The sequence below is a fragment of the Dipodomys merriami genome, unplaced genomic scaffold, assembly GCF_024711535.1.
Source record: "Dipodomys merriami isolate MVZ:Mamm:240054 unplaced genomic scaffold, mDipMer1.0.p SCAF_1, whole genome shotgun sequence".
Classification (NCBI taxonomy): domain Eukaryota; kingdom Metazoa; phylum Chordata; class Mammalia; order Rodentia; family Heteromyidae; genus Dipodomys; species Dipodomys merriami.
Genome location: NW_027202270.1, coordinates 3,366,756 through 3,389,166, shown reverse-complemented (window position 1 = coordinate 3,389,166; position 22,411 = coordinate 3,366,756). Strand labels below are relative to the sequence as shown.

The window sequence follows — 22,411 nt, the reverse complement described above, 5'->3', positions numbered from 1 at the left end:
GGCCAGAGCCGACTCTGCTGCTCCACCATGATTCGAGCGGGAGAGGGTGCACTACTGGACAACAGGCTTGAAAGGAAAAAAGACGTATGTTCCTGAGGGTCTCAGAGGCTTTTTTTTTAATCTTGGCTGGGGAGGTAGAGCAGCTCACCTGTGAGAGAGAAGCAGAGAGACAGAGAAAGACACAGAGAGAGAGAGAGAGGATACATGCACGCTTGCATTAGGAGGCCTCTTCCCTCTATTTCACTGGGGCCCCAGGCTCTGGACGCCCCAGCCCATTCAGCACTGATGGGAGAGGCCTCCAAGGCCTCCCAGATGTGTGCTTTGTTGATTCCCTGGGTGTTTCTCAATCCAGTTAAGTTGACGGTGCAAATCCACGGGAAGCCGTGGGGAGGCGCAGCGTCCCCTGGGCGCTCTTGCGGCCCGGTGCTGTGGTCCTGGAGTCCAGCTCCTGCCTCTCCGCTGTGGTGATGTGGTCATATGAATCCATGGATGCCTCTCTTTTTCTTAAACTGGTTTAGGGTGAATTCATGGAACCCACCAAGCAACAATACCAACTCATGGTGCTTTCTCCCCTGGAAAGAAATTGACGGGGCCGAGGCACCACCGGCTGGCCTCTGTGATCCAGACTCCTGTGGGAGCTGCTGTGGCCGCATAGAAACCAGATCCGCTGTCCCTCCCCATGTCTTCCCTCCCTTGGCCATTAGTCAAGTCCTAGAATAATGAGTGTTCCCCCATGAGAAGTCCCGGGGACTCCCCTGAGCAGCCGGGGTGCAGGCGGGATGCGGGGTCAGGCTCACAGATGACAGCCTGTGGCCGCTGGCAGAGGAGGTGGAATAAGGTCCCCGAAGTTCACAATTTAATCCCCAGAAACTGTGAATGTCAGCCTCTGCAGGAATGGCACTCTGCAGATGGGGTGAGGAGTCAGTCGTGATCCATGAGGAGGGGCCTGAGCTGTTAGGGGGGCTGTTCTGGTCACTGCACCCTCCCCCCATGAGAGGGGCCGGAGGGGGTGTGTCGGGGAGCCGAGCCTCTGGGGCTCCCCGAAGCCCTGGATGGGAGGCAGCCTGGAGGACACCTCATGTAGGATGGCACGTCACGTAGGATGGCACCTGACTGAAAGCAAATGCATTCGGGTGGTCTCAACGCCACTAGGGTGGTGGTAATTTGTTACGGTGGCAATAGCACACTAATGAAGAGAATCCAAGGAGACGCATGGAATAAAGAGTATAGTGACCACAGAAGTCAGGCCTCTCACCAGGGAGAACGCAGAGATTTCTCATGATGGAGAAGGGAGAAAATCTGGACGAATGCCATCTCTTGGATTGGAATTACCTGTATGTGCATAAACCCATTGTGTTTAAAATAGATAGATGTAAGTATATTTTACACATGTGTGTGCAAATGTGTCTGTCTTAGCACTGGCCACTGACCACTGCACTGAGATTCGCACACATCAGTAGTAGCCATGGACACAGCACCAGACCTTGGCTTCTAAACACCCCTGTCCACTAAGCTCCAAAGCAGGTGGTGGGCAGGTGTGGGAAAGTGGAAGCTGAGCCTGGGCCAATTGCTTGTGCTAGAAAGCAAGGAAGGAAGAGAAGAGTGATGGGGATAAATCAAAAAGGTACACCAGGCAGCTCCTGCTGGCTGAATCCGGAACAATCTGAACTGTAAAATAAATATTGAGAGGCGTTATTACAAAATGCAACAGGAAACCCCAAGTTTACACTACTATAAACAGATGAATACACTGAAAATTTGAGGGAGAAGGGGATATTTGTATCGATTCCAATATTTTCCCTTGCAGCATGTAAGCTTCCTTAATTACTGGCTCAGTTGGCTATCTTCAGGGCTGAACCCAATCGATGTTGTTCACACTGCAAAGGGACAGTAAGAATCACCCTCACCCCTCCAACGTCGGCACCCCAAATGTCTAAGAATCCATTGCATCATCCCCTCCCCCAAATGGATGAATCTACCAAATAATTGAGCTGTTATATTCAAGTGTATCAAGGTGATGAGACGGAGAAACAAGGAAAGATTGAGGGAGGGAAGTAGAGGTGGGAAAGGGGGACACCACAGGTGGCCGACCAGTCTGTCTTTATAAAAGACTTCCTTGGGATGGTCGTCAAACCCGGGGTGAGGTTTGGGGATTTGGAGGCAGGAAGTAGTGACGTCCATGTTCCGGTTTTGGCAGCCACGTTGAGACAAAGAGGAGCGCGGCTGTGCGTGTGAGAAGTGCTCGTTGGAGGGTCTGTGGTGGGAGTGGCGGTCGGGCATCCGCAGTAGGTTTAGGGTATTTCAAAGAGCAGGGAAGAGAGGATGGAAAGAAGGAAGGGAGGAAAGGTCTCCCTTATTAAGTTTGCCTCAGATATTGTTTTAGGCTCTTTCTGAACCTAAGAAAATGGAAGGAGAAAACTGCCACCCTCTATAGAATTTCAACTCTTAACGCCTCTGTCAGCCGAAATAGTTCTATCAGATGTTCTCAGACGCTTAGCCTTTGCTGGCCTTCAGGATTTGGACATTTCTGAGCTGAAACTTTTTCCCCCACTCCTGGTTTGAAGCGGAAAATCTATATATTGAGGAATCAAGAGTATTAAATCACAAAACTGTAGAAGGTTGCTAAAATTTGGAAGAAATGAGCCTCAGGTGTGACCCGAGGCACATGATACTTGGTATCTCATTAGGTCCTGGGTGCTTTGATCCAGCCTCAGGGCAGAAGTTTCCTGCCCTTGCTGAGAGCCCATACCTTTCTTTTCTGGGTCATACTTTACAATAAACCGAAAGTAGAGAAAGCAACTCTTTACTTAGAACTTTCAAGAAAATTTCCCCCATGTTCTTAACAACCCTGAAAGCCAAGATGAAAAATTGTGAACTAAGGACCAGGAAATAACGTACACCCGTGTAGCCACTAATGAGATGGCTCACGTGGGAAGACTTTGGCTACAGCAGCCAAGGCTGTGGGCTGTAGATGCGCTCCTGTCTCTCCCTTGCCCCGGTCCACCTCTCCCCTCTGAACAGAGGACGGGTGTTCCTTAGGCTGGTGGGGTGCAGCTTTCTCCCCTCTGGGGTCCTGTGTGGCCCACAAATATTATGGATTCCGTGAAGATGTTGGGATTATAGAGACAGCATCACTTGATCTGAATATCCTGCCACTCACTTTTTAATGGAGGTGAAGTTTAATGTCAGTGCGGATCCTTGAGTTTTGATGAATGTGTATGCCCGTGTAACGAGGAGCTCAAGGAATTCTAGACAATTCCTTTCTAGACAACCTCCATTCCTAGAGATGACTGTTTGGTTTCTTTTCATTTAAACTTATTTTAACTGAGGCTTATAACATAAGCACATTATGCACGTGGGAGTTCCCGTGGTGTCTCCATGTATGTGCACATTTTGCAATATTTAAATCAGGGTTGGCATATTTATCTTCTCAGACATTCACCACTTCTTTTTTTTTTTTGGTCCGGTCATGGGGCCTGAACTCTGGGCCTGAGCGCTGTCCCTCAGCTCTTCAGCTCAAGGCTAGCGCTCTACCACTTGAGCTGCAGCGCCACTTCCAGCTTTTTTCTTTTTGCTTATGTGGTGCTGAGGAATCGAACCCAGGGCCTTGAGCATGCAAAGCAAGTGCTCTACCACTGAGCCACCTTCCCAGCCCTCACCACTTCTTTATGGTGAGAATAGTCAGAATTCTTTCTTAAAAATATATAGTACAAAATTGTACCTTACTGTGAAATGGTATACCAGAACACTCTCTCTCTCTCTCTCTCTCTCTCTCTCTCTCTCTCTGAGACAAAGCCTGGTCTTGAACTAGGCTGGTATTGAACTCATGGTTCTCATGCTTCTGCTTCTTGAGTGATGGGATTACAGGTGTGAGCTACCACACCTGGCCCACTAGAACTTCTTCTTCCTAACTGTAATTCAGTAATCACTGGTCAACACCTCTCATCCCTTCTTCCCATCACTTTTCCTAGGACATGGCAATCACTTTGATTCTCAGCTCGAGGAGATCAACATATTTGGAGCCTAAATGTGAGTGAGAATGTGCAGTACTGGTCTTTCAGTGCCTGGCTCAGTGCTCTTAACAATAATCCATTTCTATCTATGTTGTCATAAATGACAGGATTTTTAAAAAGACCGAATAGTATTCAGCTGTATATGTGCATTACGCTTTTCTTTACCCATCCATCAGCTGATGGATAGTTAGGCTGCTTCTGTTTCTTGGCTATCGAGAATTGTGCTGTGATGAATTGAGGCTGCAGATGTCTCTCTGATAGGCTGGCTTCGTTTCCCTTGGATGTATTGCTGGACCATATGGTAAGCTCTATTTTTAATTTTCCGGAGGAACGTCCATATTGCTTCCGCAAGGACAGACTCATTTGTATTCCCACCAACAGTGTCTATTGCTCCCCTTTCCCAAACACTTGTTTTCAGTCTTTTGATAAAGCCATCCTTACTTCAGTGAGGTGACATCTCCTGGTGCTTCTGATGTGCATTTTCTTGATAGCTGGTGACATTGAACATTTTATCATGAGCCTGTTGGCCATTTTGCAGGTCTTCCTGAGAAATGTCTGTTTCAAGCGGTTTGCTACTTTTAGGTTATGTTCTTTTTTATTTCGTTTGCAGTTGAGTTTTCAGAGCTCCTTGCATGTTCTGGGTGGATATCTGGTACCGCTTGTGAGATGTGTAGTTTGCAAATATTTTCACTCATTCTGTGAGTGATCTCTTCACACTAGATGAAATGCTTTTCAGTTTGTTATAATCCCATTTGTCTGCTTTTGCTGCTGTTTCCAGTTGGGTTCTTGCCCCATGGAAAAATAAAATACAATGACATGAGAATAAAATAGGTTTGAGAAGGAAAACCACACCTCAGTGACAATATGGAGTTCCCAAGTGCCCTCCTGATTTTGGTCCTTTTTCATTTCTTTTGTGGCTGTTTTTGCTGTGTAGAGGTCATGCTTTTATTGGAACATATGTCTATGTCTTTTACATGTTTTGATGCTAATGTAAAGGAATTTTTTCAATATTACTTTTTAATTGTTGTTGCCACATAGAAAAAAATCGACCTTTTTGTTATGTGGCCATTCTAAAGTAGATTCATCCGAAATTTTCTGCATAAAGAACTTCTAAAATTCTAATAAATACCATTGTCCATCCTTCTCAGTCTGTATACATGCCTCATTTCTTTTTTCCTCCCTTACTATGCTGGCTGGGACCTCTCACTGGGTGCATATGGAAAGGAGGTGGTAAAAGTGACTATTCTTGCTTTGCTCTTGATTTTAGAACCGAAACATTTATTTTTTTCACCATGAAGCAGAATACTAGCTGTAAATAATCTTATGCAGCCTGGATCAAATTTCCATGTGCTTCCTCAAATTAAGGGAATAAATGAGAATCATTTTATTCTTAGCACGCTGGAAGTTATGATCGAGAATTAACCTCAACTTTTGTTAAGTGCTATATTGATACTCCAGTGTCCAACTTAACAGCTTTGACTTTCAGTAATAAGCCTGACCTGGTCACCAGAGATTGTGTACGTTATTATAGTTGTTTTGCATGTTTGAAAATGGAGTTTTATGTCTAGGTTATTTTTCAGTAAGGTTGGATCATTGTTGGTTTGGGGCTATGTGTGTGTTGTGCTGGTTCTGGGGCTTGAACTCAGGGGCACTTGACTTTTTTGCTCAAAGCTGGTGCTCTAACCACTTGAACCATATCTCTGCTTTTAGCCTTTTGCTGGTTCAATGGAGGTAAGAATCTCATGGGCTTTTTTTTTTTTTAGCCTGGGCTGGCTTAGAACTATGATCCACAGATCTTGGCTTCCTGAGTAGCCAGGATTCCAGGCGTGAGTCACTGGTGCCTGGTGCCCTGGGACTCTGAGGAGTGTTGTCAATACTTTTTTAAGCATTTCTTTTTGGTGCGATATGTACAGCTTTGGGTGGGTACGGCACAGTGGGGCCCGGAGTATACATACCTCACTTCAGTAAGTGCCAGCAAAGCGGCTGTGCCCATTTACACCCATTTGGGGCCTGGCAGTGCCACCCAGAAGAGTTATTCATGAGCCAAGAGGCAAGACACACAGCTGTGTGGGGGCATTGGAAGCCTGGCTGGAAGTTTCACCTTGCTGGGCTCACGGCCTGACTGCCAGGCCTGTGTGTGCGCCAGTTCAGATATGTCCCACTTGAATAAGGGGGTACCCCAGGTACCAGCTTGGGGCTGGGTATCCCCAGTGAAACCTTGCTTCATACTGCAGTGAGTTGGAAATTCAAGAAGAAAACTAAGAACTAAAGCTGCTTCTTATCATATGTGTGTGTAGCTTGAGAACACTGGCTATGAGAACTTGAAAGAACTTTCTTTAGGCCTGGCAAAAGCTAAATTAGGTCTCTTTCCCTCTGCTCCACTTTTCATCCCCTGCTTTCCCATTCCTTCGCCTCCCATTCCCACCTTCCCTTCTTCCCTTCCCATTAGCTTCTTCTGGAGTGCTTTCTGCTAAGTCAGTCGTTCATAAACCCTTAGCTTAGTGGTTTTAAAAAGCCAACTCACATAACAGATTCTTTTGTTCTCTCCCTGTTTTCCCTCCCACCTTCCCTCCCTCTCTCCTTCCCTCCCTCTCTCCCTCTCTCCCTCCCTCCCTCCTTCCCTTCCTTTCTGGCGCTGGCCTGGACCCCAGCGTGGCTCTGAGCACAGCTCTCCTGGCCTCTGACATGCATTCTTTCAGTTGTTTGTCTTTGTTCTGGTAAGGTGTGTCTTCTGTGGAACAAACAGGCGCACATGGCAGGGTGCACAGAGGCCGGGGTCTGGTCAGCCAGCCGGTCCCACTCTGTTCTCTCCCTGGCAGGCTGCACGGCCTTCCTACCCTTTACATACGTGGGATGAAAACAGCGCCATCTTTTGTGGCTGTTGTGAGATGAAACTGGAATAACGCTGGCGGCTCACAGACCAGGGAGGCAGCAGACAGACAGCAAGCAGCAACAGGCCACACTGGAGATCCGCTCAGGACACTGGGAGAGGGAGGGGAAGTGGCCGGCCGGGGACCATGGGACCACCCTCCACGTCTCCTTAACACTGACAGCCACCCAGCGACCTACAAGGCCCTTGCCAGGAGGGGGCTGGCTCCCGCCTACAATCCGAGTTCCTCGGGAGGCTGAGGACGGAGGATCGCAGGGCAACGCCAGCCAGGTCATGAAGTCCTGAGAGTCTGATCTGCAATTAGCCAGCACAAACCTGGGCGGGGAGCTGTGGCCCACGAGGTAGAGTGCCAGCCCTGGGCAGAAAAGCTGAGGGCGCAGCCCCCAGGCCCCGAGGTGAAGCACTAGTTTGCGCACACGCATGCACACACGGCCCCTGTGCGGGAGGAGAGGAGGTGCGGGTGATTCCAGCCGGGTCTGGACAGAGCCCAGGCGGGGAGGCCCGCACTCCACACCCCGCACCCCCGCCTCCCTGCCCTCCAGGACGGCCGCGGTGGCGCGTGCAGCGATGCCCGGGCCGGGTCCGAAGAGGCGGACCAGGAGCTGCGGAGCGGGGCGGCGCCTCCCCGCCTGCCGGGTCCGGGTCCTGGCCGGATTTCCTTTCGAGGGGTCGCGGGTCGCGGGTTCGCCGCTCTCCCGGACTTCTTTCTGCGCGGGGCGGAGCGCCGGGCGCGGGGCCTCGCACAGCCCCATCCGCAGGGAGGGCCGGCGGGGCCTGGAGGGCGCGAGGCCGGGTGCGGAGGCGGTGCGGAGGCGGTGCGGAGGCCGGTGCGGAGGCCGGTGCGGAGGCGGTGCGGAGGCCGGTGCGGAGGCAGTGCGGAGGCGGTGCGGAGGCCGGTGCGGAGGCGGTGCGGAGCCCAGTGCGGAGGCGGTGCGAAGGCCGGTGCGGAGGCGGTGTAGAGGCGGTGCGGAGCCCAGTGCGGAGGCCGGTGCGGAGCCCGGTGCGGAGGCCGGTGCGGAGGCCGGTGCGGAGCTGGTGCGGAGGCCGGTGCTCGCGGAGGCCGGTGCGGAGGCCGGTGCGGAGGCGGTGCGGAGGCCGGTGCGGAGGCCGGTGCGGAGGCCGGTGCGGAGGACGGTGCTCGGGGAGCCCGGTGCGGAGGCGGTGCGGAGGCGGTGCGGAGGCCGGTGCGGAGGCGGTGCGGAGGCCGGTGCGGAGGCCGGTGCGGAGGACGGTGCTCGGGGAGCCCGGTGCGGAGGCGGTGCGGAGGCGGTGCGGAGGCCGGTGCGGAGGCGGTGCGGAGGCCGGTGCTCGCGGAGGCCGGTGCGGAGGCCGGTGCGGAGGACGGTGCTCGGGGAGCCCGGTGCGGAGGCGGTGCGGAGGCCGGTGCGGAGGCGGTGCGGAGGCCGGTGCTCGCGGAGGCCGGTGCGGAGGCGGACCCGTGGACCAGTCCTTCCGGAGTGCAGGGCTGGGTAAGGATCCCAGTGTGGCTCCAGGGGCTGCGCTGGCCAAGCGGGGTGGGCTGGGTGCGGGGCCTGGTGCGGGCTGGGGCTGGGTACGATGTGGGGCTGGATGTGGCCTTGTGAGGGCTGGGTGCGGGTTTGGGTGCGGCCTGGGTGCGATGTGGGGCTGGGTAGGCCTGGTGTGCGGCTGGGTGCCGCCTGGGGGCTGGGCGTGGGGCTGGGTGTGGTGCGGGGCTGGGTGGGTGCGGGGCATGGTGCGGGCTGGGTGTGGGGGGCATGGTGCAGGCTGGGTGCTTGGGTGCTGGGCTGGGTGGGTGCGGGGCTGGGTGCGGGGCTGGGTGAGGTGCGGGGCATGGTGCGGGGCTAGGCGCAGGTTTCCTTGAGCACCCCGGGGTTCATTTCTTGGGCGCCATCTGAGGTTCTGTCTGGCTGAGCCGTTGAGGAGACGGGGAGATGGGGTTCGTGTGCGCCCCATCTGCTTGGATTTCCCCCTCCACCCCCCCAAGTGGCCCCCAACCCCCAGGCCGGGCCTGGCCCCAGAACGCTCAGCAGAGCAGGGAGAGGCTTGGGCCGGTGGGCAGGGAGCGGGGAGGGGCGGGCGTCTGGAGGCCCAGCGGCCGCTGCCCCGGGAAGCAGGCCCGCACCCCACTGCTGCTGCCCCCCACTGCAGGGCAGGGAAGCAGGCCCGCACCCCGCGTCCCCACAGATGGGGTCCCGGCCCCCAGAGTAACGCGCCAAGCTTTCGTCTAAACAGCTTCTTCTGTTAGATGGTTTCTGTGCAGACTCTCACCTCCAGGATTCCAGATCTGGCATTTAATGGTCTGTTGTCGTTCTCAGTGGATGTATAAAAGAATCTTAGAAAGTCTTAGCTCAGGAGAAACTGCCTATAGCAACTGCCTCCACATCCTGGTTTTGAAGAACTCCAGGAGAGCAAGAGAGCAACAGGAAAGCCAGCCTTGCCCATGGCTGTGGGGAAGAAGAGGGAGAGGAAGGGAGGGAGGAAGGAGGGAGGAAGGAGGAGGGAGGGGGGATGGGAGGGAGGGAGGCAGGCAGGCCCCACATTAGAGCAGCACACGTTTAAAAGTGAAAGTCCCGGTGATGTCTTGTGGGTGATGTTACCAAATGGAACATTAGAAATGAGTATTACACATTGTTTTGGCTGGATTCCCCAACTGACAACTTTAACAATACACTTCTAGATAAGAATGCAGGTTTTAATTACAGTAATAATGACAATAATGAAGTGTTTGCTGGACTCACCTGGGAGAGGGCCTTATCACAACCTTTGGTTGATTAGCTTTTACTGTGTGTCTGGCACTGGGCAGGCCCTGTAGAAGGTCATCTGGTAGATTCTCAAGGATTTTATAACTGCAAGATCTTTGCAAATAGGAGCATTTAAATGAAATCTGTCATAAAGATGCGTTACCCTACTTCTGGGTTATATTAATTGGCAGGATCTCTTACTTGCTCATAGCAAAATACAGAGACTTTTTTTTCTTGGTGGAATTAACAAAGAAAGAGCAGGCTTAATCATATCAACACAGCAGTTCAGAAGTTCAGGGTAATTTATCTTGGGACAAAGTCTTCAGTTGAGCTACAGGCATTCAAAGGCACTGGGGATGTTAATGGGATTATGAAAGATATACCTGAGAGCAGATCGATATCCTATGTCAGGGCAGAGCAGTGAGGCTTCTTTCTTCTGCTGACGTTTCCCCACCATGGGGTCTAGACCTAGTGCTTGCATTTAGACTTTGTGAGTGAAGGCAGGCTGGCGTTTCCCCAGAGTGCAGGAAAACAAGAGAGGAGCATGGTTTGCAAGTGTGCGTGCGTGCAGGAGTGTGCATGCAGGATGGGGGCGGGGAGGGGGTGCAGGCCCAGATGAGGGTACAAAGCTGCCACCTAGAGGTGCCTCTCTGCAGTGTATATAACGCAGGCCTGCGGCCCCGGAGCTCACAGTTGCCACAAAACTGCTGAGCACGGAGGGAGCCCGCGAGCCAGCTCAACAGCTCACAGCCAGGAAGGCGGCTCAGCCAGCCGGGAGGTAGGAGACTGGGGTACCAAAGTGGGGGTGTTGTGGGGTGCTGCGGCAGCGGGGGACGGGAGGGGGAGGAGGGCCGGCTGATCTGCTTTTAGCCACTCCAGCCTTTCCAGCGGAGTTTCTGGGTGCTGGTTTCTGGGTGCTTTGGCGTCTGGTTCTGAAGGGCAGGCTGAGCTCATTCGGGGCTTCGCGTCTCCTTGCAGAAGTTTTCTTTAGTCACTTGTTGGGGCGGCGGGGGTGGGGGGCAGAACTGGAGAGATCTGAGGATCTGGTGTGTGTCTGTGGCTGTGGGGACCTCAGCACCAGCTAGCAGAGGATCCCTGCGGAGGGGCAGCGGCCATCCTGCCTGCCCAGGGGCGCAGAGCAGTCGCTCGATGGCACTGCTGACCTGTCCCGAGTGTGGTGTAGAACTGGCTGTGCACACAGCATGGCAGAAGAGAGACCCTCTCCCAAGAGGCATTGCTCAGTGGACTAGAACCCGGGACTGAAAGTTTCTCTGAATGTATTCTTTGTGAATGATCGCAGACTCAATTCAAACTTTGTGCTCTGCGCCGTTAAGATCCTGCAGCCCAGAGGCTGGGACAGGAGTGCTCTGCACAGCCCTGTCTCCTACTGGCATCCTTGCTAACCTGAGTATTTCTTACGGTCTTAGAAAGTGCTCAGTCCAACTTCACATAGACTTTCCAGGTAAAATGTGAATTTTGCTGGACTTGGTGAATATGCATGACAGTTTGGGGGGGGGGGGAAGAGGAGGGGCAGGGGTGTGTGTTTGGCTAAGATGCACAACTTCCAGGGAGAAAGAGAAGTTGTAAAAGTCAGACCAGCTGTCCCCCTCTCCTCTCCTCTCCTCTCCTCTCCTCTCCTCTCCTCTCCTCTCCTCTCCTCTCCTCTCCTCTCCTCTCCTCTCCTCTCCTCTCCATTTCCATTCATTTGCTTACAACAGAATTAATTAGCTTTTTTTCTACTGAGGGCACTGAGCCTCCTTAAATGCTTAGAACCCTTTGAAGGTATTGGGGCAGTGACATCTCTGGGAATGGAGTCTGCCAAGCCTCAATGTGGTAACTTTCTTCTTTCCTTTTAAAACACAGATGCTGCCTTTGTATGCCTTTATTTCAGTCCAGGAAAACTCAGAGCTCAAATAGACAGGACTAGAAAGGAGAGCAGGGCTCTGGTTTCCCTGCTTAACTTTCCATAGATTTTTAACTGGATAAATCTCTGGCTTGGGATAATCAGAGCCGGCCGGGATGCAAAAGCTTTTCCTGGGTGCAGCGCTGCCCATGGGGCTGTGGTTTGGAAACAATTTGCTCTTTTTCCCTTGCTCTCCCTGCCGTAAACACTTGAATGTGTCACACTGCTGGCTTCCCGGTCCCCAGGGGGGGCCTTCGGGGGAGGGTGCAGGCTCTGGGGACCCCGCAGAAGCCCAGGAAAGCTGAGACTGGCTTGCATTGCATTTTGCTGCCTGTCAGGCGTTTTAGTTATTTTTATTTTTATTTTTTTAAGGGTCAGGCATTTGCACTCATATATATATTTTTAAGTTCCAGAAATTTTCCAAGGTAGCTTTCTTGCACGTTTGGGGGTGACTGCCCTGTAATATGAGCAAGTCTTCGGAGTTGAGAATGTATTATGATTTCTAATCAAGCTCAGAATGGGCGGGGAATAGGCTTGCTGGATGGAGGAAAAAAGAAAAGAAAAGAAAACACAAAACCCCCTACTTAATCAGAACAGTGGCTTTTTGTGTGCTGGTTTGAGGCACAGAACTCCTGTTTCCAATTCCACACTGGGAAGTTGGTGGAAGCTACTCAAACTCGGCCACTTTATAAACTTAAGTGAGACCGAGACGGGCGAAAGGGACCCCAGCATTTCAGATCTTTAGATTTTTTTTCTTCAGAGATTTTGTGGACTATGAATGGAATTTGGCCCCAGAGGCATTTCTGCTTTCAAATCAGGCAACTCAAGGACTTGGTTTTGCTCTTAAGAACATGGGATTGCATGTGTATAGGTACAATTTATAAAGAAACAGAACACTGTGTCCTGACAAGTGTTTTTAAAGTCCACAGAAGAAAGGCGGAGCTCCAGAGCACACATCTTCGGCTGTAAAGAAAGCAGGCCACCAGAAGAAAGAGAGGGGGACAGGTCGGAGGGGAGGGCTGGCCTGGTTTTGAATACTTGATGGCTTTCTGCTGGGAATAGCGGGTGCTTTTGTTCCTCAGAATGTACCAAAAAAGCAGAAGAAAAACAAAGGAATCTTTTCCCCAAACGAACCCCGACTTCTTCCTGAAGGAAGTGAGCGGGCACAGCACGGTTTATGAGCAGATCTGCAGAGCTGCAAGTCCTTTTGGAAGGAGACTGGGTTTTGTTCTGGGCGGGAAGCAGACTAGGACTATCTCAGGTGGCCTTGAACCGCTGCTGACCAAGGGACAGATAGAGGGAGCCCGGGCAGGGAGTCTGCACTTCAAAGGCCGTGTCCTCCCGAGAGCTGGCACCTTCTGCTTCTCCTGATGTGGCACACCTCTGGGGATGCGTGTCTTCTTCTGGCCTGGTGCCCCTCCCATGGCCTCTTCCTGGTTCTGACCGGGGCGGGGAGGGAGGGGGCTCCCACTCCAATCTGCTAAGCCACATGTGGGGATCTCTGGGTCTACTCTGTTGGGCCCAAGGTCACAGCCTTGCACTGGCTGGCTTCCGGGTTGGCATTCATTCCAGTCCCCAGTCCCTCATGTGAGTGAGGCTGTCCCGGGTGCCAATGTCAAGCAGGGCTGAGTATGCCCTGGGAGCAGGTGGCCTGTGCCACAGTTAGGCAGGGCGTGGGTTTCTCGCTCCGTTATTTATCTACCTTTGAGCTGGCATGTCATACAGGTTTCTTACTTGTACAAAAGCAAGTCACTCAGGGCCACAGTGAATGCTGTTTCCCATTGGGAGGGTGCTGAGGGCAGACAGTATGTCCCTGTGCTCTCGGGCCTAATGGATGGCCACAGAAATCTGTTGGGGCAGCTGCTCCCTGGGGGCTCCCCCAGGCCTGGGTTGCTCTTCCCTAGTCTCAATAAGAGAGTCACTTCAACAACGAACAACAGATCCTCTATGACGGGACACTGGCCCGTCTCAGTTCCATGTTCCGTGTAAACTGGTCCAGCCAAGAGGAGGAGGTGGCTCTGTGTGTCTCACGGGGACCAGGGAGGGAGCTGCTGCGCATAGTTCCCTCCTGCTCAGAGTCTGAGACCTCTGGTCCCGGTGGTCGTTCAGGGTCCTCACCGGCCCCGTTCGTGGACGGGCAGCAGGATTGGTGGTCAGCGCTTGACTGGGTACGGCCTTGTAGGACACAGGTCGTACATGGCCGAAAGCTGGCGGGCGAAGGAGATGGCCAGAGGCAGAGGCCCCAGGTCCAGCACGGCAGCCAAGGTGGACTCCTGCATCTGAGCCCGTCCTTGGGCCTCAGGGCCCGCCCAGTGCTCTCTTATCTGACTCCTGGGGCAGCAGAGGCCTCTGGCCTGAGGGACAGGGAGGCTATTCCGCCCCTAGCCTCCGGAGCGGCTTGTCCCCTCCACCCCAAGCCACGCCTTGTCTACAAGCCTCACAGTCCCTGTCAGACAGGCCCAGGCCTGACCTTACTGCCCCATCCATGCCTGGCCTTTATCCCCGCATCTCCCTTCTTTCCAGGCAGTCTGCCTCAGCCAGGTTGGTAATTCGAGCCATCCCCACTCAAACATTCCTGGATCACCCTTCTCCTGAAGGCCCAGCTCCCCACCCCAGGCTGGCAACTCCCCCTCTCCCTCAGGTCAGGGAGCGGGTGATAAGTCTTTCTGAATCTCTGATGACCTCCTCGATGGGTGGGTGGATTCTTGTAGGGCTAGACCTCCTGCTTCTCATCCTCAGCTCCGGGAAGCAGGGCCTCGAGGAAGAGACCCGCAGGAACACCAGTTGGAGGCTGTGTTAGCCATCCAGTGCAAGTGTGGGTCAGGCGTTGGCCTTGCTGGAGATCGAGCGACAGTTGCTTCACTGAGCACCCACTCTGAGCCCTGTCCCTTTAATCTGGTGGCCGTGCAAAGACAAACGAGACGCCAGGAGTGTGCGGCCTTGAATACAGGAACAAGATGGAGACAGGGAGGTGTGTGGTCAGTGCGGGGAGCAGGGCAGGGCTGCCCAGCGCTTGGAGGGGAAGGAGGAGACGCGGAAGGCAGAGCGGTGAGGTTGACAAGGGCTCTCAGTCGGCCGCTGGGGCGTGGGGAGCATGTTGAGTCCCTTTGGGTGAACGTTGGAACTCCCTAGAAGGAACTCAGCGGGTTGAGAACATGTGGATGGAAGGCCAAACCACCGCCCCGCAGAGACGCCAAGCTTGGAGTCTTGCAGTTCTGGCACTGCCCCCAGCACGCCGGGTGAGCTTGGGAGAAGCCCTGGGTGCAGATGAACACCGAGGCTGCTGGCGGCGGCTGGGTGTCGGTGGAGACGCTTGCTGGGTGATTAATAAGACTGAGAGGCAAAGGCGCATCTTCCAGAAAGGCTCTGTGTTGGACAAAGGCCCTGGCGCCACCGGGGCTGCGAGCAGAGCTTGAGCCCCTGGCGACCGGGGTGCGTGGCCGGGCTGGACGCTGGATGTGTTCTGGGTGCAGGTGGAAGCAGTGGTAGCCCCGTGGACCCGTGAGCTGCGTCCGCGTAGGAGGGAGGGGAGGCAAACAGCACGCCTGCCTTTTCTTCTCAGTGGGGTCTCCATGGTGCAGAGAAACAGAACATGACGCTTCTTTGTTTTGAGTCCCAGATTTTGGTCTTTTCTCCTTCATTGCCAGGACTCTGATTGTGTGTGTGTGTGTGTGTGTGTGTGTGTGTGTGTGTGTGTGTGTGTGTATGTGTATGTGTATGTGTGTGTGTGTGTATGTGTGTGTGTGTGTGTGTTCACACATCTTTCACTTAACCATGTGCTATAACTCTCCTTGTTTATAAGAGCAGCTCTCTTTGCTGGTCTTTCTTCAGCTGTACAATATTCCACACGATGGCTTCACTGTCCTTTATCCAGCCAGTCCTGTTGCTTGCATGAAGTTCTTGCTAGAAAATGAATACTGCTTGTATGTATGCTTGAGGCTGTGAAGCTATGCCAGGAAGAAAGGTAGGCTTGTGAAACCGGAGGACTGGAAAACTTCCTTGTCTTAAGTCCCTTTCCCTCTGCCCAGAATCTCTTACGCAGACACTCTCTTACGCAGAGCCCTGTCCCGTGTCTGCTTGGGGAGGGAAGAACGCCCAGGCAGAGGAAGCAGCCTCCAGGTGTACATCCAGAATATCTCTTAAGCCCTGGCCTGAGGCTGGCGGGAGTAGAACTGGATGGATTCCAGCCGTGGGACTGGCCTGAGCAGGGTAGGGAAGGCTCCTCGGCGTCTCCGTCTTCTGGGTTATCTGCCTCTGGCCTGCCAGCATAAGCAGACCTGTAGTGCCGGCCTGGGAACACTGATCCATATTCAAGGAGCAAGGGGCCACCCGGCCTTCCTTTCAGATTCAGGCAGATGATATCTGTTTTCTATGTCCTGAACAAGCCCTGCTCTGTGCAGGGCACTCTGGGAATTCTGCTTCCACTCAAGATCTTTCTTTTCCAGGAGCATCATCACAGGGCAGGGCCATTTCCCTCTGTTTGCTCCCGTGTGTGTTCTTCTCCCTGTCTGCGACTCAGCATCACCTACTCACCTAAGCAAGCCGCTGAGGAAGGTCTTTGCTCCAGCAGTGGACAGATACCATCCCAGAAGGGCTCAGGTGCGGGACGAGGCCGAAAGCCATACCTCACGTCCCACGCAGCTCCTATTTTGGATGAGGGGGTTGACTGCTGTATAGTATTCTTTCTTCTGGAAACCCGAGGCGTGGAAAGTGCCTGACTGACAGAAAGGCTGGCTGCGGCGTGTGGTACTTGTGGGTTCTGGCTTTTGTTTCCTGTTCGTTGTCTGTGTAGTGTGTGGAGGATCTGGTTGCTGCCCCTCCCTGTCTCCCTGCCCTGGAGTTTCCTGTCCCTGCTCCATGCTGGAGCCTTGCAGCAGGACGGAGATGCTAACTTGGGTCCAAGGGGAAGCGTGTGGGCCTGTGGGTACCTGTATCCTCTGAGTGTCTGATTGATGATCTGTGGTCAGGAACAGCGGAGCTGTCCACCTCGACTGTATTCTTCAGCCTGAGACTATAACGGCTGTACCATGTCCAGCCGGCCCCACAGGTGTGGCTGGAGCTGTGAGCCTATCCCAGAGATATTGCCTGTGATCATGAAATCAGTGATCTGTGCTGAGAGGCAAACGCAGAAGCCAAAGGGCACCTCAGCCCTTGCTGCTGCCACCTCCGTGCCAGGACCCAAGTGGCAGCCAGGGAGCAAGGTGTCAGAGTCACAGACTCAGAAGGACATGGACAGGCACCTTCTCCGCTGGCGCCCTGCCCCTCCTGGGGCTGGCAAGCGCAGGGAGAGAGGCCACGGCCACATGGAGAGAGCTGTGGGGCAGGTTTGAGATCCAGGCAGAGTCAAGGGCTCTGCCTGGCCCCCTTTCTCCTTCTGGGTCCTGGGCTTCCTGGCTGCATCTGTCCAGGCCTGGGCTATGGAAACGAAGAGGCCCGAGCCACACCAGCTGAGCCCTCACTCTAGGGTCCCCATTGCCACTGGGCTGGGGAGCTGTGGCTTGTCCTCCATCCAAACTCCTCTGCTCTCTAGGACCAGGGGGCCAGATGAAATTATAGGAGAAAGTGCTCTGTACACGAAGCTGAGCTGCACATATGGTTCATTTTAAGAAAATACAAAGGAAAAAAAAAAAAGATCCCTGCATTGGAGTGGCACAGGAGAGCAGAGCAGATCCCTGCTGTGCATCTGTGGAGTGGGGTCGCTGCTGGGGCACAGGGGTGGCCATAGCCACTTCTGTCCTGCCTGGGGACCAGCCTGGGTGACAAAAGGCCAGTCTTTTGGAAGGCATCCTTGGCAGCCCTGATAGACTTGCGTCTTCTCAAAAGTCCTTAAAGCTGCGTCCCAGGACAGGGCCCGTGTCTCCTAACTTGAGATTGTCCTGAACTTCATCTTGCTCATCTTGGTGGATGTCCCCCTGTGCTCCTGGGGTGGGGGAGGAGGGCAGTTTCCCAATCTGGTGGCCGCAGGCTCCCGCTGGGCGGCTCTGAGGACAGCGGTCTTCCTGGTTGCATGGCCAGTGGGCCCCAGCAAGGAGGAATTTGGAGGGGGTGGGGATGTGCATCACAGGAAGCCAGAAGTAGAGCAGAGGAGACTGAGGCAGTGAGGGCACCAGGAGGGAGACCCGGGGCTCTTTATGTCCCCGGAGGGGAACCTTTCCGAGACCATAGGCTGTCTCCTGACTGGGACTGAAGAGAAATGTCACCTGCTGTGAGTTTTGGGGTTCTGGGGGTCTAGGGAGGTGTGGAACTGTGTGCCTTCTCAGGATCCTGTTCATGTCATGTGGCCAACTTCTTATTCCTCCTCTGAGCCCATGGTCCCCTGCTGCTCAGCTGGTGAGAGCCAGTCTCTGGCGCTGGTGAAGCTGTGCTTCTCTTCTAAAGGGGCGAGAGATGGCCTCCGTCCTGAGAGCCCACCACGTTCTTACCCCCCGACGAGAGCATCTGCTGGGTACCGGATTCTCTCAGCTGCCGGGCACCGCTGAGCTACGTGCTGCTTCCTTGGGTGGTAGACACCTAACTAGCTAGTCTCAAGCTAGACGCTAGTGAGTAAAGAGACAGAATTCCAGCCCAGGAAAGCCTGGTCTTAGCATCGGAGCTTTCTGAGCTACAGTTTTAGACTCTCCGGGTGGCTCCCCGGGGCCCTGACCATGGCTGCTCTCCTCTGTCTTCTAGGTAGTCCTCACATGACCTGAAGCGAACTTGGCAGTCCGTTGTCACCTGTGACTAGTGAGCTGGACACGCGCCCGAGAGCGGGAGGCAGCTGCCAGGGGCAGGTGTCTCTGGGCCTCCACCCCCTGCAGCCACTTGGTGTGGTTTGGTGGGGTGGGGGCGGGGAGGACAGCCGTCCCAGGACTGTGGGATTTGGGGGCCGTCAAAGAGACAGACAGCAGAAAACAGCTCCGGGGGCTCCTGCTGTGCTGTGGAGAACTCCCAGACACAGCCTTACCTGGGGCTGTGCGATGGTGACAGCACTTTGGCCCCGTGTCGGGGGGGCAGGGAAGTCAGGGGGCAGGCTGGTCAGCTTCCTTCCAGAAAGGCAGCAGGTGGCGGCTTCCGAGCCTCGGGCCTTGGCACACGCTGCTCTTAAAGCAGGCTAACAAATAAAGGCAGGGAAGCCCGGGAGAAGGCCCTGATTGGTCGGCTCCCCGTGGGAGGTCACACAGCAAACCCTGAGTGTGAAGATCTGGGGTGCAGGCAATGGAGCTGGACACTGCACATAAGCTCCCCATTTCTCAAGTGGCTTTTTTGGCCCAAGACCCAGGTTTGTCTAAGGGTTTTCTAGAAAGGTGAAAAGCATCAAGTCACATTTGGAAGAGGATTTGAAATGCTTTCATTGAGATGCCACAGGGGGACCCTTGTCGGTCAGCCTGCCAGGAGCGGATCAGCCCTGCCTTTCTTGGGGGATGTGGGTAAATGGGTTCCCCAGTCCCCTGCTGAGAATGGGCTGGCCATCCGCGTTACCAAGGCCCTGGCTGTGCCGCCTGACGTTTCTTTGGCCCCTGTACCATGTTGATTTCACACTCTGGGCACAGCCAGGCTGATGATGTCTCCAGAACACAGCCATGAATAGATTTAGAAAACAAACAGGACTCTCTCCCAGAGTGCCATGTGGATTGAGACTGGGTGTGTTTTATTTTGTTTTGCACAGATGTCTTAGGGTTGTTTTCTTTCGTGTGTGTGTGTGTGTGTGTGTGTGTGTGTGTGTGTGTGTGTGTGTGTGTGTGTGTGTGTGTCTGTGCTGGGGCTTGAGTTCAGGTCCTCATGCTCTGACTTAGCTTTATCAGGGATGGTGCTCTACCACTTGAGCTGCATGTACACTTCTGGCCTTTTGATGGTTATTTGGAGACAAGAGTCTCATTGATTTTCCTGCCTAGGCTGGCTTGGACTCATGATCCTTAGATCTCAGCCTCTTGAGTGGCTAGGATTATTGGTGTGAGTCACCAAGTGCTAGACCTCTTTTCTCCTTTCTTGGTGAAGATGCCATCTGGCGAGAGCAGATCTGCTGAGAGCATCGATTGGAAGTTGCGTCTGTACTAACGCGGTGCTCCATCCTTTGTGTTTGCTGCAGGTCTTCCGGCCCCTCCCTCCCCACGCACCATGGACCTGCACCTCTTCGACTATGCGGAGCCTGGCAACTACTCCGACATCACCTGGCCATGTAACAGCAGCGACTGCATCGTGGTGGACACGTTGCAGTGCCCCGCCATGCCCAACAAGAGCGTCCTGCTCTACACGCTGTCCTTCATCTACATCTTCATCTTCGTGATCGGCATGATCGCCAACTCCGTGGTGGTCTGGGTGAACATCCAGGCCAAGACCACGGGCTACGACACACACTGCTACATCCTGAACCTGGCCGTGGCTGACCTGTGGGTGGTCATCACCATCCCGGTCTGGGTGGTCAGCCTGGTGCAGCATAACCAGTGGCCGATGGGCGAGCTCACCTGCAAGGTCACGCACCTCATCTTCTCCATCAACCTCTTCGGCAGCATCTTCTTCCTCACGTGCATGAGCGTGGACCGCTACCTTTCCATCACCTACTTCGCCAGCACCTCCAGCTGCCGGAAGAAAACGGTGCGCCGCGTGGTCTGTGTGCTTGTGTGGCTGCTGGCCTTCTGCGTGTCGCTGCCGGACACCTACTACCTGAAGACCGTCACCTCCGCCTCGAACAACGAGACCTACTGCCGCTCCTTCTACCCAGAGCACAGCATCAAGGAATGGCTCATCGGCATGGAGCTCGTCTCCGTGGTCCTGGGCTTCGCCATCCCTTTCTCCGTCATCGCCGTCTTCTACTTCCTGCTCGCCAGAGCCATCTCGGCGTCTGGCGACCAGGAGAAGCACAGCAGCCGGAAGATCATCTTCTCCTACGTGGTGGTGTTCCTGGTGTGCTGGCTCCCGTACCACGTGGTGGTGCTACTGGACGTCTTCTCCATCCTGCACTACATCCCCTTCACCTGCCAGCTGGAGAATGCGCTCTTCACCGCGCTGCACGTCACCCAGTGCCTGTCGCTCGTGCACTGCTGCGTCAACCCGGTGCTCTACAGCTTCATCAACCGCAACTACAGGTACGAGCTGATGAAGGCCTTCATCTTCAAGTACTCGGCCAAAACCGGCCTCACCAAACTCATCGATGCCTCCAGGGTGTCAGAGACTGAGTACTCAGCGCTGGAGCAGAACACCAAGTGACACCGCCCCGCAGAGGCCTGGGGACATGTGAACTCACGGGGCGCAGGAAACTGGGGGTGCGTGGATGCATGGGGGACGCGTTGAGGAAATGGGCCCCCCCTGCTTCCCTCCCGTCTGCCTCACACTGACCAGGGTGGCGCGGCCACTCTGCTGTGCACGCCAATAGCGCAGCAACAGGCTGGAGTGTGGATCAGAGTCAGCTCAGGACAGACGCACCGGGACACCTGTACCATAGAACCTTCCGTGTCCTGAATTGTTCTTATAATATGGCGGTTTGTATTTAAGTTTTAAGACTTTTATTTTCTCACTATTGCTATACCTTCCAAACGTATTTGAAAGGTTAAATATATTTTAAAAGTTGTACGGGAGGGGTCGTGTTGGCTTACTCAGATTGTTAGAGTTTGAAGATTAGTTTGACTTCAGTTTTGACTAAGGATGCAGTAATTGTTAGCTGATGTGAGATTATATATATATAAATATAAATATATAAATATATATATATATATATAAATATATGCCAGTCTTGGCTGAAGTGTTTTATTTACAATAGTTTTATATCTGTGTGGTGTTTTGTACCAGCACAGGATACAGAACAAAAACTGCTCTGTAGCGCAGTTTGTGACATTAGTAGTGTTGTAAAGTGACATTTAAAACGGAACAAGAAGAACAGAGTGTTCTCTCAGTTTGTAAGTTATTTTTTTAAATAAAGATGTTTGTTTCCTAAAACTGCATATGTGCCTCTGTTTTAGAAGCGTGCTTGGCAGGCGTGTAAGGTGATGCGTGTGGAGATGGAGATGTACGGATGGTACTGCAGTGCATGGGTGCCTGCGTGTGCCCGGGCAGGCTGGGGGAACATGCGTGAAGACAGAGCCAGCCGAGAGCCAGACCCCGGGTGAGGGTGGAGGGAGGGCAGGACAGGGCAAACACCGAGTGCCTCCAGTGCTTGCTGTGTTCCTTACAAGGCTTTCCAGGCTGTGATGGCTGCAGGAGAAGGCGGGGTTGGCAGCCACAAGTGCGGCTGGGTGGCTGGAGAAGATGTTTGAGGCCTGCTGTCTGCCTGGGGTGGTGTGAGGGCCGGGGCAGCATCTGTGCCCACTTCCCAGGCCACCTTCCCCGTGGAGGGTCTGCAGCATGAGCCCTGTTTGCTGTTTCCTGCTACAGACGCTTGCAGAGAGCAAGGCTACCTTTGCAGACTTTTCACTTAGAACAGACCTGCCGATTACAGAGCCCCTCTGCCATTACCCACGGAGAGAAGTTTCAAGACCTGATAGATGCCCAAATCCTCGGAAAATACCAAGTCCTGTATTTTCTATGTTTTTTCTCTATCCATGTAACAGTGTGATGATTAGTGGTTGACTTAGATGTAGCAACAATAATTAGGCATTAACAACAGTACCCAATGATATGATAGAACACAGGGGAAGTCCCTTGAAGTTACAGTTTGCAATTTTAAAATTATATGTTTGTTTGTTTGTTTATTTGGTGCCTGAACAGGGGCTTGACCTCTGGCCTTTAAGTGTGACTTAGCTTTTTATGTTCAAGGCTGGTGCTCTTTTACTTGAGCCATATTGCTCACTTCTGCCTTTTTGCTGGTTAATATGAGGTAAGAGTCTCACAGACATTTCCTGCCTGGGCTGGCTTGGAACTTGGATCCTCAAATCTCAGCCTCCTGAGTAGCTACTACCTGTGCCTTATTTTT

General features: G+C 53.7%; 1 protein-coding gene across 1 annotated transcript; it reads left to right on the top strand.

The window, feature by feature from the left end:
* The first annotated feature begins 10,322 nt into the window (after positions 1 to 10,322).
* Ackr3 (atypical chemokine receptor 3) lies at positions 10,323 to 21,432 on the top strand. Its single transcript, XM_070011134.1, has 2 exons — positions 10,323 to 10,404; positions 19,595 to 21,432. The coding sequence occupies exon 2, from the start codon at positions 19,624 to 19,626 to the stop codon at positions 20,710 to 20,712; it is 1,089 nt and encodes a 362-aa protein (XP_069867235.1). The 5' UTR covers positions 10,323 to 10,404; positions 19,595 to 19,623; the 3' UTR covers positions 20,713 to 21,432.
* The last annotated feature ends 979 nt before the right edge of the window (positions 21,433 to 22,411 follow it).

Excerpts from the sequence above, each read along its gene's own strand:
- Ackr3 (XM_070011134.1), top strand. The coding sequence starts at position 19,624 with ATGGACCTGCACCTCTTCGACTATGCGGAGCCTGGCAACTACTCCGAC.